The sequence below is a fragment of the Podarcis liolepis genome (genome assembly GCF_965112155.1).
Source record: "Podarcis liolepis genome assembly, chromosome: 10".
NCBI classification, from domain to species: domain Eukaryota; kingdom Metazoa; phylum Chordata; class Lepidosauria; order Squamata; family Lacertidae; genus Podarcis; species Podarcis liolepis.
Genome location: NC_139562.1, coordinates 35,541,797 through 35,560,174, shown reverse-complemented (window position 1 = coordinate 35,560,174; position 18,378 = coordinate 35,541,797). Strand labels below are relative to the sequence as shown.

The window sequence follows — 18,378 nt, the reverse complement described above, 5'->3', positions numbered from 1 at the left end:
GTTTAATGATATGTTTGCTTATCACAGTGCTGCTTTGGCCTTTTCTGCAATAAAACTTCTTCAGGATGCAACAATTTTCAAGAAATCACTTGATTCAATTAAAAAACCAGAGAGAAAAATAGAGGTATGTGTCAAAATATCTTGACAAGTTTATGATGATAAGGCACACAGAGCTAAAAAAATAAAAGTGCCTTAAAGTTATAGCCAACTCTGGAAAGCATATGTGATCCTTTTAGATTAATACATGTCTATTGTAACCCATTTAACTAGAAGCAAAACAATTGTTTTCATAAATAACTCAATATATGTACTAGATTACTTTACATTTTTCTGTACATTAATGATAAATTATTCTACAACAGAAGAATTGAGCAATGCACCCAGTTAGTTTATTTTTCCCATGTCTTTTAGATAAATGGTGATATAATTTATGTTGAAGATTCCAATCTGCTTCACAATGTAACAGCACGACAACATATGAATATACATATATGGCTGAGATGTCGTTTGGCATTAGTGACTGCGATGACAGCACAGGCACGAGGCATTGAAACTATGAAAGGTAGTATTTGACCTTAAAACTACTGTTAATTTGTTGGGGTGTTGGGTGTATGCTCTGTGGAAGCTCAGTCAAGTGGTTCAGCTAACCACAGAAGAGAGAATCTCTTCACAAATTCTTCACTCGAATCTACAGTTCCACCAGGCAACCTTCAACAATTTCTGCAATCTCCTACCGCAACCCACTTAGCATGCTGTAACCTGAGCCCTTTTATACAGTTACTTACCAAATCTGCCCAGTAACACAGATAAGAGAGTCACAGGATGCCTGTAGCTGCATTCTGCAGAATGAATCGTCTGCTGACTCATGGAGAATTAACTGCATTCCTTAACATAATTCACCAAGATGTTTTGTCCTACTCACCCTAACACTTTTACTGTGATTATTACATCGTTCAAAAAGGTTCTTCCTACTTAGGTAGCACTCAACTCCAGCTGCATCTTGCAAGCACTGTATATAAAGCTGCATTACTAAAAGCAGATGTGGCCTTCCTTTTAGTACATTCATGGTTAGGAAATCAGGCAGCACTACATCTGCGCTAAATCACTATAGTGAAGGCAATGCAATGCTCACAGGATCTTGATCATGTTTGTCAATATCTTTAAGTAAAAAAACAATAGATGCTAATATGCATGCTTGAAATGTTATATTATTAACATATTAAATGTTCCATTATCATTTGTCAATATTATGATGATTGAAAATTGTATGTGCTGCTGTTTGGGAAAATAATGTGTGTACTGATGGAGGTGCATTTCTGCTTATTTGAGAAAATGAATTGAAGGAGTGCTCAAGTCTGATTGGTGAGGTACAAATGGAAGCGGAGGAATTCAATGATGTTGAGACACTTGCCGAAATTACAATGCAAGCTGTTATGCTTGGCCTGCAAGAAGGAAAACCAGTGGCTGACATTAAGTGTTGTTTACAGGTTTGGACTCAAAACTGATTTATGAACTCTTTCCCAGTAAAATTGGTGTAAAAAACATTAATTCTGACACAATTCATGGATTTATTTTAGCTAAGTGTCTTAATATAAAGTGTGGTGTCCAACTAATTGTTATTCAGAATAGACCCATTGAAAGTAATAAACATGACTAAGTTAATCCATATAATTTTTTATTTTATTCTTTGCATTTTTCCATTCCATGCATTTGTTTCCTTTGCTGTGTCATTCTAGTTTTTCTTATCACCTCTTTTAAACATCTAGTACAACATCTAATAGGGACACGGGTGGCGCTGTGGGTTAAACCACAGAGCCTAGGACTAGCCAATCAGAAGGTTGGCGGTTCGAATCCCCACAATGGGGTGAGCTCCCGTTGCTCGGTCCCTGCTCCTGCCAACCTAGCAGTTCGAAAGCACGTCAAAGTGCAAGTAGATAAATAGGTACCGCTCCGGCAGGAAGGTAAACGGCGTTTCCATGCGCTGCTCTGGTTCGCCAGAAGCGGCTTAGTCATGCTGGCCACATGACCTGGAAGCTGTACACCAGCTCCCTCAGCCAATAAAGTGAGATGAGCGCTGCAACCCCAGAGTCGGCCCCGACTGGACCTAATGGTCAGGGGTCCCTTTACCTTTTACAACATCTAATAGAATAGTAGGTACCTATTACAACCATAGAACATCTCTAGTCACGTCCCATTATATGAAGACTTCCCAGCTTGTCTTTCCTTGACATCCTAGATTTTCATTTAATTTTTATGCATCTGCTTGGTTTGTGTTTCCTCTGCCTTTTGAGAAACATTTGAGAAACACTACGCTAGACTGTAACTGCACATGAATGTATTCTGTTATGTTTTTATAGAATGTCATCAGGTTACTTGAAGAAAAGACTCTGATTTCTCCACCAGCTTCTTTAACACTAGTGCAGAGTATGCTTCTGCTGACTGACATAATGAAAACACAAGCAGGAGAGGATTCAGATAATCAGACGTCTAAAACTGATCATATGGATGTATTAATTATGGCACACACAATTGTTGTCCAACAGGTGAGTGCATTCTGATGATTTAATGCTAGTTTAAATTTGTCATAGAGTTTACTGTCTTATTACGGTGTAAAGGTATACACAAGTCCATGCAATATGGAAAGACCATGCTGAAGTTCTAGGGCTAAAAACAACAACTCCGTCTGTCTTTAGTGCCACACTATATGTGATATTAAATGTGAGGTGGGTGTTGGTTATTCAGTGGGATCAGAGGGAATTTAACTCTCAGTGTGAGAGGGAATTTCTTTCTTCCCTTGCTATAGTTCTGAGGAAAACCCCAATGAAGGATTTCCTCTTTCCCAATGAAAATATTAGATTCATTAGGATGACAACAGGTGAAAAATGAGTTAAATTTCTACACCATGCATGCACATACAAGATGCATTTAGTGTCAGGTGTAGCTTGGCTCTTAAAATGTGATCATGTAGGACGCAATGTCAAATGCCATGGGGCAAAGAATGGAGTCAATTTTGACTTGGCTCCTTGGGATTTAATAGGCTCAGTTTAGATGAGAGAAGGCTACTATTGGTATGAATCCAACATTTTTGGATCCCAGCTGTTCCCTTCAGAATGCAGGCTTGCAGTCATTGCTCATCAGCTGATAGGCAGTGAGTTCAAGCCTGTTGGATTGGCTGTGTCACTGAGCTTCCAGTGGGAAAGCAGGCATGAAGTCACTGTCAGCTGATGGGTGGTGACATCAAGCTTGCTGATCAGCAACACTTCAAAGCACCAGCCAGGACTCTTTGCAAGCCCTGTGAGGTCCCATCAATCCTCATTTCACATCATTGTCCAGTTTGTCGCATAGGATTCTCCACCCTGACTTAAATCCACATTCCTTTACTAGCTTGCAATGAACTGTCATAGACTGGCTGGATGCAGAAGAGTAGTGGGGGGCACCAGGTGTGGAATCCCCAGGGGGAGAAGACTCAGAGCCAGGGGACTGGTGGTGGGATGGCAATGAATGGTCAGAGGGGGAAGAGGGAGCAGACTGGGAGGAGGTGGTGTCGGAAGCTGAAGAGGTAACAGGGTTTAGTGAGCAGGAAGAGTCTGTGGCAGAGAGCAGTCTAGAATCAGAGGCAGAAGTGGGGGCTGGAGAGGAGGTGGGCCAGGAGGCAGAGATGAGGCAGGCTGCTGAAGAAGCCAGGGGTTCTCCCTCTCCTGGTGCGACCAGCTCCCCTCCCACCTGGTCTCCCAGAACCAGAAGAAGTATGAAGAGGGTGGAGCAAAGAAAGGCAAGACAATGAAGTCTCAGATTGCTTGGGATGAACTTGGTAGAGGAGGAGCCCTCATTGGGGCACGATCTACTGGGGAGAGTTGCTGTGCTCACTAGGCCTGGCCTCCTGAGCTGTCTTTTTCTTTGAATAAAGAGTTAACTTCTCTGATGCTATGTGAGTTACTGCTGACCTGCTCCCGACACCCATTCCTGACATGAATGGAGCATTTGTTCCAGCAGCACAATCCTTAATAACTCTGAAATCTCTGAATTCAAAAGACCTAATAACAGTGACAATTGCAGGGATCTGTTTGTATAAGAGTAATCGGATTAGCAAATTTTCATTACTAAATCACACTTTTCAACAGTTATATATTTTGGGACAATTACTTGAAAAACCTACAGCTGATCCTACACTGATAACTCTACTGGAGCCTTTGAAAAACATATACCTGCCACATATCAGATTACTGGCAAAAGTCAAACTGAGAATTGGTAAGGAAATTTAAGTGTCCTACAAAACATTTTATTATTTATAAAGCACATCTGATATCCAGGTACTACAATATATTTCAGTTATGTTAATTGCAACTTTAAATACATAAATATTTTTTCCTGGAATCTGTAATGGAAAGATACTAAAAATATAAATTGTAAAGCAACAGTTTAAACTATAGTTATTGTTGGCTATACTCAAATAATGAGACTAGGTTAGGAATATATACAGTTCTGTTTTTGTTGGCTGTCACAGTTTAGTCTAGGACAGGCTTCCTCAACCTTGGCCCTCCAGATGTTTTTGGCCTACAACTCCCATGATCCCTAGCTAGCAGGACCAGTGGTCAGGGATCATGGGAATTGTAGTCTCAAAACATCTGGAAGGCCGAGGTTGAGGAAGCCTGGTCTAGGATGTCTAGGATTACTGCTCTTCAAATGAGAAATTGTAGTAAGGTTTATTGGTTTGTTGTCATCTAAATATTGCACTTACTATAACTTGCCTTTTTCAGCTGCCTTGCATATGCTCACATGTAGAACTATAAATATATCTGCAGTCAATTTAGTGCTAATGTGAGATATCTCAAAATATTGAGATATATAGTGACATTCACAGCATGTTTAATTTTTGTTGTCAGCTACTCAGACATAATTTTTTGGCTCTTAATTTTTTAAAAAAGAAAAGAGAATGTATTTTATTTTTCACAATATTTGATTTTTGTTCTTCATTGGGTAACACTTTCTTGCAAGTATTTCTTGATTTCTGTTTCTTGATTTCTAGCACATACATTGACTCTAGAATTATCTTGCATGTCTAAACCACAATCTGAGTTCCAATGGGTAAAAGCCCTCCTGCATACAGAAACAGCACTGGACCTATGTGCTGCTTCAGTGAGACGAGAGTTTGATCTGGAAGCAGAACTTCTTTTTCGGAAAGGTAATATGCAGCTCATATCCCCACAGTATTCCTATACCTGTGTTGTGTACATTGTACATAGGGGCCTCAGAGGGCATTATATTGTGCTTTTTTAAAAGAAAAAAAACCAGGCCCCCCTGATATCTTCATATGCCGCCTGGTTGCAAAACATTGCTATTGAGCATTTTCCGCATTAGCTTGTCAGATTAATTTGTGTGTCTCTTTTTTTCTATTTAGGGAAGATAGAACGACAAATTGATTGTATGGGTGTTAATAAATCAACAGTAGCTGTTGAGAGTTTGCTGGATGCCATAAAGTTAAGTCTTGGTAGTTACCAAAATTTTGGGTAAGCAGCTGTTCAAATTCTTTTACCTGTGTGTTTTGAATTGGTGTTTTTATTGTCCTTTTCTAGTAAAATAAAGGCTAACAGATATCCTGCCCCCCTTACTTAGAAGCCAGGCCTCTTATTTATTTTACAAAATTTATATACCACTTGATTGTAGGAAAACCCCCTCAAAGTGCTTTCAGTACTTACCCCCAAGTAAGGATGCAAGGACGGATGCCCTTTTTCTACAGTGCAACTTGTAAATTGTGTTCTTATCCACCAGCTCTGATGCACATCTGGAGCCCTTAAGGGCGTTTCTGAGCTGTGGTCTCAGAGAGGCATGTTTTTTTTAAAAATTGTTGGTTAATGATCTGAATGTCTGGATTTCCCACCAAACACACAGACAATTTCCCAACATAGCATGGGTACATCTTATTCATGAACTAAATGGAATGTAAGGTTTCTTGGATGTAAGGGTGTTTACACACAGAGGCTTAAAGTGGACTTCATGCATCACAGGTGTGCATGTTTGTTTGTTTGTGTCATCCATGTGCCACTGTCCTCATCCAAGAGGCAGTCCTCACTTGCCCTCCATTTAATTTGGATTTTCCTAATCCACTGATAATGCAGTAAAGGGGGGAAAAATCCAATTTAAGATTGCATTTAGTGTGGTGTGGATACATTGAAGTGCATTGTGTGGGTGTTTCCCCTGCATCGTGGTGACATGCAAAATGTCATGCCCCGGCTTCTCTTTGCTTGTTGCCAGAGCACAACCTAGCCACTTTGTTTCTATAATGATTTGTGTAAAGTTATGTTACAAGCTTCGGGGGCTTGTTTGTTTGCTTTGCAGATTGATTAGAAAATCATACATGGAGGTAGCATTGCTATATTTTTATTTAATTACAAACAAGGAGGAATCTCCAACTTCTGGTTCACTGAAGGGAAGAACATTTAAACCAAGGGTATGTACCATTTGTCTTTGACTAAAGGCATGTGCATACAGTAGCTTTAGTTCACAAAAAAATGCCTGAACATGGCCACTGACAGTACTCTAACCATATCAAAGTAAGTCTTATTGAATTTAATGAGGTTTGTTCCCAGGTAAGTGGGGATAGATCAAGATTTTTCTTTTGCATGAATTTGTCAAACATTTATTCCCAATGAACTATGACAGCTATGTTGACCCCTGCAATCTCTTGTTTGTCTTGTGGGGTTTAGCAATCAGATCTATTGAATCACTACATCCAAACCCCAATGAAGTGCTTGTGTAGTTATCCTAGTCCTTTATTATAACAACTGTTTCCTTATTATGTGTAAAATTGTGGTAAAAAGCAGTCTCAAAAACAATGAAAGACTGTTTAAATTCCTGAACGCTGAAGGACCTCTCCTGTTTTGGACCCCCAGTAATTTCCCATGAATTAAGCAACTAAGTCAAATGTTTCAGCTTTGATTCTCTGTAGCTATGCACAAAATTTAGAAGTGTTGTAGTTTTATCATATTATATATGGGAACAACAACCTTTGTTTTTTGTCTTCATTCATTTTAGCGTTCTTGCTGTCATGTTTTTCTGAACAAAGAAACTGATACCGTATTCTTTGAGCATATATCACTCCTATCTCCCCCTTTTTCTCACTGTCACCACAAAACAAATAACTGGATTATAAAGTACTGTAATACTTCTATTCTTCAGGTGCACATGTTTAGACCTGGCATGCCATTTACTCTACCTGCTTGTCTTTTTTTTAATGCACAAATTTTAAGGGGCCAAGTGTATTAGAGGAAATGCCAGGAGGTGTAGCTTTTCATGCAAACAGAAATTCCCTCTTCTTCACAATTACTAAAGATGCAGGAGTTCTGTCCTCTTTTGCATGTGCCTGCTGTACCAAGTTTATACCTCCAAAACAAGCCATCAGAATAGCTATTTCGGTCAAGATAGAGAGACTGCAGTTTAAGATCAACTTGCCTGGGAGTAATTCCTATTGCAGTCATTGGGGGTTTACTTTGGAGTCAACATGCATAGGACAGCACCATAAAGAAATAAGAATTATTTTTTCTTCATGACGTTCCAGAAGTTTTTACAGTATATTGTGTTGTTTAAAAATGCTTTCCCATAATATATTGATTCCCTCCCCCCCAAAAAAACCCCCACTAAATTTGAATTTGCGTTAAATTTAGGCTGTCAGCAGACATCGTGTTAGTTCGGAAGAAATTACAGCCCTGGAAATGTACAGGGTGCAGGCCTGGATTGCAATACGAGCTGCTGCACAGGTTTGGGGCTTATTTTTGTAATCTTACTTATAGTTCTTGAATAATTATTAATTTGACCTACAGAGGAAAAAACCAAACATTCTTCAGTTTACATTATAGGAAGGAAGAACGATAGGGTGATGATGGCAACACTTAACAATTTTCAGTGTAATCCTCTGTTCTTTCAGTATTAGTCAATATCTTTTGTATTTTTGGGAAATGGCAAAAACCTGAGCAAGAGCAACAATTAATTTCAGTAATATGACCATTAATGCTGATTTCAAATTGTAATTATAAATGAGTGATTTTTAAGTATCTCATGACTCCCTGGGAGGAGGATAAATGTGACCGAGTTCAGTTTAAAGGTGGATCTCCTTAACTCATAGTGATTCCCCCAAATTTGCACTTTTCTGAATTTTGAAATGCAGTTCTCCAGCCAAGCAATGAGTAGAAAAACGCACATACTAAGGTAAAGTGCATATAAAAATCAATTTATTCATGAAAATAACAGGGAACCTAGAAGCAGTTATTTCCCATACCTAGAATGTCATAAGACTCTGGCAGTAATGGAAATGGTCATTAGCAGATTAATACACTGTATGGGCCTAGACTGAGAGGTTTTATTCTTGTGCAAATGCACCTAGGAGGTCAAAGGCAGTAAAGGAGGAACAAAATCACCCTACTGTTGCATTGCTTGCTTTTGGTTAAGTGCCTTATATGTATGCACGTCTGTCTATCATGTAGTTTGGCACCTGTGCAATGTAGGTAAATAGGTCTGATTCGAAATTGCCTGTATAATAATTAAATTATCAGTGACAGTGATACAGCATAAGTCAAAATAACACAGAGCATTTCTACAGCCATTTATATTATATATATATATTGTGTATTTATTTTTACTGCTAATTTTCTGATTTACAGTTTTAAAGCTACTACATATTACAATGAGTTAAATCTGATCAAATACATCTTGATTCTAGGTCAGTGAAGCTATTCTGACTTCACAGCAATTAATTGGAAAGAAGCCTGTTAAATTGTATCACATGAGACAGAGAGCTCAAGAAAACATGCCGGAATTTGCTCTGCTGGACCTCAGTTCTTCCTACAAGGACTTTTTGTCTGGTATTTGTCTGTTAGCCTTGTGTTATTCTACAGAATGTATGTTACTGAGTGACTGAAAAAAGCCATACGAAGATGGCAAATTTGGCAGGTGTATTTTTAAAATATCTACTTTCACATATACCACAAGAACAGCACCTGCACAAAAAGGGATCACCATACTCCATAAGACATTAAGTACGAGTTATCATACAAAAAAGTGAGGTACAAATGCCAAAATAAATAGCAGAACTGTTTTTCTCTCTCCCTGTAGATGAGCACACAGGCATCACACCAGGCTGCTGCAAAATGTCTCTCCAACCTGCTCCCTCTGTTCAGTCAGGGACCAAGCAGAGGAGGCAGGCTGGATAGTAATATGGGAGACAGGGTCCCAGAATGGGCAGGTGTGTTTCCTGTGTGCATGCTATGTGGCAACATGGTACTGTTAAGCCAAGCGATAGTCAATAAGCTCACCACCCGTATCTCAGGTTGTGAGGTATAGAGTACTATGTGGCAGTGAAATGTCATGGTGTGTAATGTGTAAACCATTGCCTAGCTAAAGATAGTATGCACCAGCTACTGCTGAGTGCTTTTGAGCCTCTTTTGGCACAGCATCCTGTGCCCTAATCTGTGATTGATCAATTCATAAATTAGCACCCTTTAGCTCTATTTCTGGTTTCAGCTGCAGTTAGGAGGAGGAATAAAACAATTGCAGTATAGGAGTTGAAATGAACACACAGCTGAGCAGAGTTTGACACAGAGAGAGCATGATCAAATAAGTGTCTGTTCCAAGACATGTGCAGAGTGGATTAAAGTAATCAGCTGAAATATAGATTACCAAATCGCTTATTACAAGGGAAAGCAAAAAGTTCTCAGGGTCATTAGCCAATGGAAGAAAATAAATTAGGGGTTTCACCACGTTTTGATGCATTCCTACAGGTAATAAACTGGCCCATACAAATCCCTCATTGGTTTAGGAGTGCTATCACACTGTAGTAATTAATGGGTCATCAAACTTCAGAAAGTTTGATCTAAAGTACAATGGGTTGATAATATAAATAAAACAAAGCAAATGAGAAATTTTCCAATTTTCAACTGGTTTAAAATATGGGATTGTTATAAAAGGCTACTAAGACCAAATATTTCACCACTTAAAATTGGTATTTGACTTTGAAATAGATATTGATCATGGTGTTAAAATGTGACAGGAAACCAGATCCCCCCCATATATTATTGTATTGAAGTACTTAGAGGATTTTTTGTTCCATGCACACTGATTGCACTGTTATTAATTAAGTAATAATCAACAGTAAACCCACAATAACTAGAAATGTCTTGATGGGGCTCCATTGTCTTACAGTTGGTTTCAATTTATTTTATGCTAAACTGTGCACAATGTGGAACTTAAAAAACAGCAACTAATTGATGTCAGGTTTTTTGTGTGTATTATTGAGAGCTGGAATTGTGAAACATGTATTTTGCTTTCCAGAAGGATATGATGTTTGCTACAAAGTTCCTGTGATGACTTTGCCACATGAAGATAAAGCAGAAAGTGATGGAGCTGAAAGCGCTCCTCTTGAAGACGTTCAGTGCAAATTGAAGATACCCTGGGTCCATGTAATTCGCTACAATACTTACTTAACCAGACACTTGAACTTGAGCCCCATGCTTGGTAAGAAGTATCTCTATCTCTTTTTAGAAAGACTATTGTCTTAGTGTGCTGTGCACAGACAACTGTTTTTCTGGAATTATTTCCGTATTGCTTTTATCATAGTATTTTTTTTAAAATTATATTTTATTGAAAATTTTCAGTGGAATAATAAAGTGAAAGAAAAAGACACTTACAATACAATGCAATATGTAGCTATATAAGTAATGCTATTATTCCAATGAGTATACAATTGCTTTTACCTTAGTATTGACCGTCACCCTACATCTGTGTCTTGAATATTATTCAGTATAATGGTGGGAGGGGCATCTCGGTCTACCCCTGATGTAGACACTACTGAACTAGGTGGACCAATGGTCTCAATCAGGGTAAGGCAGCTTCTTATGTTCCTATAAGAAAAAGTAGGCCTGGTCCCATCCCAAACGTGAATATTCTTAAAATGCCTGGAGTGTGGAACAGTTCCCTGATTAAAGGTCTCAGAAAGCCTGGTGCCTAGCCTGCCAGTAACCATATTAATTTCGTAACAGGTCTATATGACAAACTTTTTCACTGGAGTTAGTACGAACTAGTGATATCTGAAATGTCCTGGTTCAGAAAACAATGAATAGTAGTAGCGGTGGTGGTTTCTGCATATAACAGTATGGATTTTTGAGACATACAGAAACGAACAATGGCTTGCTTGTTTGACATCATTTGGTCCACAGCTTAAGAAAGAAAATGATGCAGAGTAGAGAAATGGTTATTGCAGAGAGATAAAAATGATACTACGAATAAGATCATGATTCGTTTGTTTAGTGTTTATAATGTGTGCGTATTATGAATTGGAGTAGAAATAGTCATGAATTATCTTCTCGTCACAGCTGTTCCAAAAGCAGGTGCAGGCTTATTTGCTAAAGAAGATGTGCTGTTCACTTCAGTGTTTGACACAACAGTTACCCTGCGCTTAGCAGAATTGCATTCATTCTTAAAAACCTATCTGCTTATATATTCTGGCTGCTGCCTTCAAGAACCTCCGAAACAGCTATATGGTTTTGAAAAACCTTGCTATAGTATGACTGTGCTTGGAAAGGTAATTTGTTAATAGTACTTAAAAAATATTTTTAAGCATTTACTTTCCGTATTTATGGCCCCTTCCTACGAAATATTAAAGGCGTCTTACAATCAAAATAATACAGAATAATAAAAACCACGAGTGATTACCAACACTGGTGATACTCAGAAAAGGCCCATTCATTTTCCTGCCATGAGGAAAGCTCTTCAGAAATCAGACATATTGTGGAATTTTTGCTTGGCTTCTTCTGAGTAAACAAATGTGCATGGTTTTTCAAACAAGTTTTATATTGGGAGAAAAACTTGAACAAAGATAAACTTATGCTTAATTATTATAATTTTAGTCACTCTCAGGAGCACTGTTACCAAAAAGACAAACATCATGGAAATTACCTGCCAGCCTTGCTTGTAGCTCTGAGATGGACATTCATTCAGACAACAAGGCAACCAGTACTCCCATCAGGGAACTCTGTGTGCAGTGGTACCTTCCATCTTTGGAAAGGTCATTGAAAGAAGGGGAAACTATGGTAAGATTACAGAATTGGTGCTTTCTTTGAACATAAAGCATGAACTCCTTACATGGAGTAAAGTAAGGCTGTGGGTTGTGCCTGATGCTGCATTCCTTTCTAATTAAATCAAACACTGATTGATGTAGAATAAAAATACAAAAAGCTAAACCAATTTAAGTAAATGTGGGATTCTTTAATTTATCTCATTCCCTTGGTTAAGAATTGGTCTCCTGCTGGATTAGTTATATAGTAAACCCAACACAAGAAAATATTTCTAGCAGACTGTTAAAGTAAATCAAACTTAAGCAACCTACAGAACTAAAGTAGAGAAGATGTTTGATGCAGGGGGCTTCAGAAGTTAGATAAGATTTTCTACATTCTGGTTATTCAGCCAGAAGTACAGCAAAGCAATCTGGTGGGTGGAGAATTAGGTACCAATTCTACAAATACATTTTCTTTAGTTTTTAGCTTACAACATATAGTGTGTCCATCTATGGACTAATCTAAATGTCATTTCTACAAGGATAATAAACATCTAATTGAGGTGTTATTTCTATACCTATTTCTATTATATATCTTTCCTTCCTTTGTGTAGGTTTTGTTTGTCTATGCTTATAATACAAAAGCAGTCAAAATTACCAACATCAAGTCTTTCAATTCAGCCAATGTGTATTGTGGTTATTTGTGGATCCCACTGAACAGGTAACTTAATGTATTAATTTTGCTGCATGTTATATTGTATGTGAAAGAACATTTTTGTGCATGCTCTGGGTAGTTTGTGTTAAAATATTGCCTTCCACTTATTCTCCTCCAAAACCTTCCCCTTCCTCTTTTATTCTCCTTCTGAGAAGTTCAGTGAGCAAGAGGCCCAGTCCATGCCTTCTGGATTGTTTGTTACCATCTCTCTCTCCCCCCCCTCCCCATTTCTGTCAACCAGTGCCATACAAAAACACTGCTATAATTATGCATAAAGGGAAGCAAAGAAAACCATCTTAGTAAAGAATTTATTTTTATTACCCAATGAAGTATATTTTACTTTGTATGTATACAGTACAGTGGTACTTCGGGTTACAGACGCTTCAGGTTTCAGACTCTGCTAACCCAGAAATAGTACCTTGGGTTAAGAACTTTGCTTCAGGATGAGAACAGAAATCATGCAGCAGTGGGAGGCCCCATTAGCTAAAGTGGTACCTCAGGTTAAGAACAGTTTCAGGTTAAGAATGGACCACCAGAATGAATTAAGTTCTTAACCCGAGGTACCACTGTAATGATAGTGCAATTGTATTGTGTTAACATTTTTTTCTTTTTTTTAGTGTTATTGCTGTACGTGAAAAGCTGTCTGATCTTAAGCTACAAATTGAAATGTTAATGCAAACTGTGAAGACTTCTAAATTAGAAAGTGAAACAGAGAGACATTCAAGTTCAGCGAAAACCGTGGCAAAGGTGCCACTTGATGAAAAAACCAGGGTATATAAAAATTGATAATTCAGGAAGCACTCCTACAACAATCAATGAGTGTGGCATTTATTTGTATTTTGTGATGCTGTGAAGTTATGAAGAGTAACTGCACATGGCAATTGCAATAACTTCCATTCACTACAAGGCAGAATTAACCTTTCCTACCATACATTTTAACCATCTTCCATTTGCTTCTTCCTTTTCTGTAGGGGAATTGCTAAAACATATAAGACAGGCAATATGCTACGTTTCCAAATTCCCCCATACTTGGGAGTAACCCTGATGTGAGCACTATGTTTTAAGAGACCATTATGACTAAACAACAACAACAATTCTTTCTGACAAAGGCAGCTAAACTAATGATTGTTAGAAAGCAACGTAGTTGCTGAAAACTACTTCAAAAGAGGTTGCTCCTAAGATGCTTGCCCTATTCAGAGTAAAATTACATGTAACATTAAAGGCATGCCTGCCTCACATGCTTTGGATTACCCATATTTTTTCTTTATAAAAAGCACCTGTCTGCTCCCTGATCTGGATAAGAACTGTGATGTGGGGAGGGGACATTCTGACTGTCTTCCAGAGGGCATTCCACATCCTTTGGGATGGTGCCTCCTACTGGAACTTCTACTCATTTTCTTATCCGATGGATCCTTATTTCATTAGAAGCCTTTGGTGATATACTTTGGACACATCCACACCAAATATTTTAAGCACATGGCTTCCCCCAGCGAATCCTGGGTACTGTAGTAGTTAAGGATGCTGGGAATTGTAGCTCTGTGGGCGCTTTGAAAAGCCAAGCATACAGTGCCTACCAGATCACTCCTGTCTGCATGCTTGTTGTGTTGAAATGGTAAAAGAAAACTTAAAAGGTTAGTGAGGCAGAATTTACCTTTACAGAATGCTAATCCTCTAGACATTATTGGGATAGCACCTCCCACTGGAACTCATAGGCAGAGCCAAACAATCTGCCATTGTCAGATCAGTTCCTGGTGCAACTAGACTTCTCCACGACCCTTTCCCTCCGCAGGAGCTTATGGGAAATGGTTTTTACTTTTTTTGTCAGCCATAATTCTTAGACTTTTTGTTAGCAAAACCATAGTCACTTTTGTTTTAAAAAAATCAAGAGAGACAAGTCTAGAAATTTCCTTGTGATCTGTTTGCGATAACATCAGTGGAGTGGAGTGTTGCCAGTACAGTTGTTGTATGATGAATGCCAAGGAAAAAGTAGACATTTATTTTCAAAGTAGGAGACATTTATCATGTGACACTTTTTCTTCAATATCTATTTTAATAAATGATTAATGATGCATGTGGTGGCATTTTACCTGATGGATATTGTGACAGCACAGACAACAAGTCACTGCTTTCATTATTGAAAAGCTGTTTTTTGAGTAGCTTGGATAACAAATATTTCAACCAATCATATAGTGTAGGTGGTCTAAATGGCAGATAGCACTGCTTTAAAAGGACCGTTTTGATTTTTTATGGAGTGTCACACATATTTTCACCCATAACTAAATAATCCTAGTACTGTATCTGAATAGGATGCACTAAGAATTTGGCTGGTGATTTGACGCTGAAGCAGTATAACCATAGGCTCTTCAGACTGTTCCAGTCAATTATGTCTATGCAAATATTTGGGACTGAGTTGCCAGATTATATAACTTAAATATAAGTTGATGATTCCACAGCAACATTTAGATTTCACAGTCTAACTTGCATTTTGCCATAATTTGTATCTGGCCAGTGACTCATGTAGTCCAACATCCTGGTCTTACAATACCTATTGTATGCCCATAGGAATCCCGCAAGCAGGGCCTGAGCACAACAGCACTATTGGGCTTTTGCCTAATTAAACCCTCTGTGGCCTTTTAAACTGTTTCTGTGATGTTACTGTTTGGGAGAGCAACTATACCATGCTCCCCGGCATGAATTGATGGCAGTGGAGCATGAGGTTTGCAGTTTGCCTGCCAATTCAGTTTGGGAGGCAGAGAATAATCACAGACTTTTGCTCTTCAGCTGAAAATGAATTTACTGAGCATGGTGAGGAGCACCATTTATAGCAAAAGATGGGCCCTGCCAGGCCTCTCCTGGTTTGTTCCTGTTATTCTGCTTGAAAAGAAGAAAGTTTGCTTCCCCGTCTAGGTTTTTCTTCTGCTCCTGTTGAATACTTAAAATGTCCTTGAGGTTTTTTTTCAACTATTCAACCGGACAACAGATAAACCCAGTGGTTTTCAACATTAGCCTTGCATGATGGTGACTGTGTTTTGTACATAATTACAGTATATAAAAAATAAGAATCTACCAAATATAATAGATTAAATGCATACAATATAATAATATTTATATTCTCCCACTTTGCTACAATTAGGAAATGGTCAAACAGTGTTTCTCTGAAATAAGAGCCTTGTTGTCTGTTGACCCGCATGAGCCACCACCACTCACAGAGGTATGTTGTTCAGATTTTTTTAATTCCCCCCCCCCCCCAAATTCAAGCATCTTCCACATAATTTTTTCCACTGGTATCAGTTTTTATGAATACATATGGTCACATTCAAATTCAGTTTGCTTCTGCCTTTGTTTGGTGCAGCCAGATCACCATTTGCTCCCATTCTTTGCTCTCTCTTGTCCCTTCTTACCTTGTCCCCCTCCCTTGTTACTTGCTGCCTCTGCTCTGTTGGTCCATGAGCCCTTTCTCATTTCTTTCTCTCTTCATCTTTTCCTGCTAAAATTCAGAGCCTTCCCTTGGTGGGAAGTAGATAGCCGGGAAAGACTTGGCGGCAAGCTTTTATCACTATTGTTTTCTGCACTGGGGTGGGAGATTGCAGGGAAGCCCCTTTCTCTACTGCTAAGGCACATGCTGCCTCAGATTGCTTCACTTTTTCTTCCTCTTGAACAGCTACTACCTTTGGCCATTTTTTATCCCTCCGGCTCACCTGAAAGTCAGTGTATTGCATCACACTTTGCATGCACATGGCACAATGCTCTCAATGGTGGATTTCATGCCTGCTTCAGCCTCCCTTGTGCCTTTTCACCCCACTGGCCACAAACCCTCATCTAAATGGCACCATTTGGATGCCACATTTGGACTGGAGCCTCCAGTAAAAACCACAAGTCCCCGCAACAGCACGACTTATCCAAAGAGACTAGAAGGGCTCGATATATGAGAGAAACTACTGCCTCAGACCCCAATCAGGATAGGGGCCCCATTGGACATGTATGGTCAGAGCATAGAGCAGGCACAAGTCCTTAATGGCTTCTCAGCATGCCTCAGGTCACACTGTTAGTCCCTCGGTGTTTTTTCCCCTTGAAAAATGGGTGCTGGTACTCACCATGAAGTTGTTACAGTAAGTGCCACACTTTTTAACAACAACAAAGAGGTGCTGCTACTATTACCCTTGAGTAGCCCCTGGAAAAAATGCACTTGTCTCCTCTCATTCCTCAGAATGAATTAAATTCATTGTGACTTGCTCTAACTGAAGTTTATATAGGATTTCAGCTTAATTCTATTAAGATTTTTTGGTTTATTCCATGTTTGTGCTTTCTCTTTTGCAGATCCCATTTGACATCACTTTACCATCAATAAAGAATTTAAGGAAATTATTTGAGCCAGCTAATGGGTGTGTGATAATTGCTGGAAATGTTTTCAACTGGATAGTGTCTTTGCTCGCTTGAGTAAACATTGGGGAGTAACTTTGTTATTCATTCAACCTATGCAGAGTTGACAGTTTATAGAGTAATATGCTGTCATACTGAAGCCAGTTGTAAATTCCCTATTCCATGAGACAAAGAATTGGTCTCTATTCTTCTCTGGAATCGATAAAATATTTGAGGCAGTTGTAATAAACATACATTTGGTGTTGTTCTTTTTGACTTCTAAGTAGTAGTTTTCTATGTTCAGATTTAATTTACTATGTAAACTTTTTGGTTTAAAATATTTTAAACTTTATACTCCACAAACTGATTTCTGTTTCATTTTTGTTGTTCTAATAGAAAATTAAGATATATATTTTTTGCTTCTGTATTTTTCCAGGCTTTATATCCTCTCCATAGTTGGAACAGTTAGTATTTCTTCTCTTAAAGCTACCTAGTAAGTTAAATGTAGGTTTTTACATTTGTCTTAACTGCTTAGAAGTGATATTATTGAACCAGAAATGATTTTCTTACTTGAGCTTCTGGGATTTGAATACATTTTTCCAGTGAATGTCCGCCTTTCAGTAGAGGTTGTTGCTTTTCAAATTTTGCAGGCTTCCATGCTGAACAGCAGTTGGTTGTTATTCATGAATGTTCGGGCACTACTGATATAATGCAAGCTTTTTATTGTGCTATGTCCGAGCTGTGCTCTGGCTATTGGGGTTTGGTCCAGGTGTATCTATCAACTCCCCTCCCCCTTGTAATTCAGTAGTACATCCAACTATCAATTAAAGTCTAAACTAACCAACATGCTAGTCCTAAATGCTTTACTTACTTTCAAATACCAGTGGTTCCATTGTAGGTATTGCTAATGTTTAAAAATACTGAATACAAAGATATTAAAACTTATTTAAAAATCATGCTTGTATTCTAGCTTTTCACTTTTGATAGTATTTATTTTGCAAGTTAGAAATGTGTAAATGGTCTCCACAGTCCTTTCTCTTGGCATGCAGGCTTGCTGGAGTAGGGAACTTTTCCCCAAAGCACTAAATTCCCTCATCTGAAAGTGATCAGGAGATGCATGCTTGAAGTGGGCAAGGCGAAAACACACTCCCTCCCATTCAAATATACTCACAGCTCTCTCTCTAAACACACACACACTCTTTCCCCCTTTCTCACCTTGTCTTCTGGTGTGCAGGGAAGTAACAGAGTTAACTTGTGACGTAGG

The 18,378-nt window shown here is 38.5% G+C and overlaps 1 protein-coding gene across 2 annotated transcripts in view; it reads left to right on the top strand.

Moving 5' to 3' along the window:
- The window catches only part of CFAP54 (cilia and flagella associated protein 54), a 111,240-nt gene extending 93,170 nt beyond the window's left edge, over positions 1 to 18,070 (top strand). For both annotated transcript variants that reach the window (XM_083462875.1, XM_083462874.1), the window contains 17 exons: positions 28 to 124; positions 412 to 562; positions 1,330 to 1,487; positions 2,358 to 2,543; positions 4,122 to 4,248; positions 5,027 to 5,182; positions 5,399 to 5,507; positions 6,337 to 6,448; positions 7,662 to 7,754; positions 8,714 to 8,855; positions 10,321 to 10,503; positions 11,361 to 11,569; positions 11,895 to 12,077; positions 12,655 to 12,761; positions 13,373 to 13,526; positions 15,889 to 15,966; positions 17,073 to 18,070. In XM_083462875.1, coding sequence (XP_083319001.1) covers positions 28 to 124; positions 412 to 562; positions 1,330 to 1,487; positions 2,358 to 2,543; positions 4,122 to 4,248; positions 5,027 to 5,182; positions 5,399 to 5,507; positions 6,337 to 6,448; positions 7,662 to 7,754; positions 8,714 to 8,855; positions 10,321 to 10,503; positions 11,361 to 11,569; positions 11,895 to 12,077; positions 12,655 to 12,761; positions 13,373 to 13,526; positions 15,889 to 15,966; positions 17,073 to 17,192 — 2,365 coding nt within the window. In that variant the 3' untranslated portion in view covers positions 17,193 to 18,070. The remainder of the gene's footprint in view (positions 1 to 27; positions 125 to 411; positions 563 to 1,329; positions 1,488 to 2,357; positions 2,544 to 4,121; positions 4,249 to 5,026; positions 5,183 to 5,398; positions 5,508 to 6,336; positions 6,449 to 7,661; positions 7,755 to 8,713; positions 8,856 to 10,320; positions 10,504 to 11,360; positions 11,570 to 11,894; positions 12,078 to 12,654; positions 12,762 to 13,372; positions 13,527 to 15,888; positions 15,967 to 17,072) is intronic.
- The last annotated feature ends 308 nt before the right edge of the window (positions 18,071 to 18,378 follow it).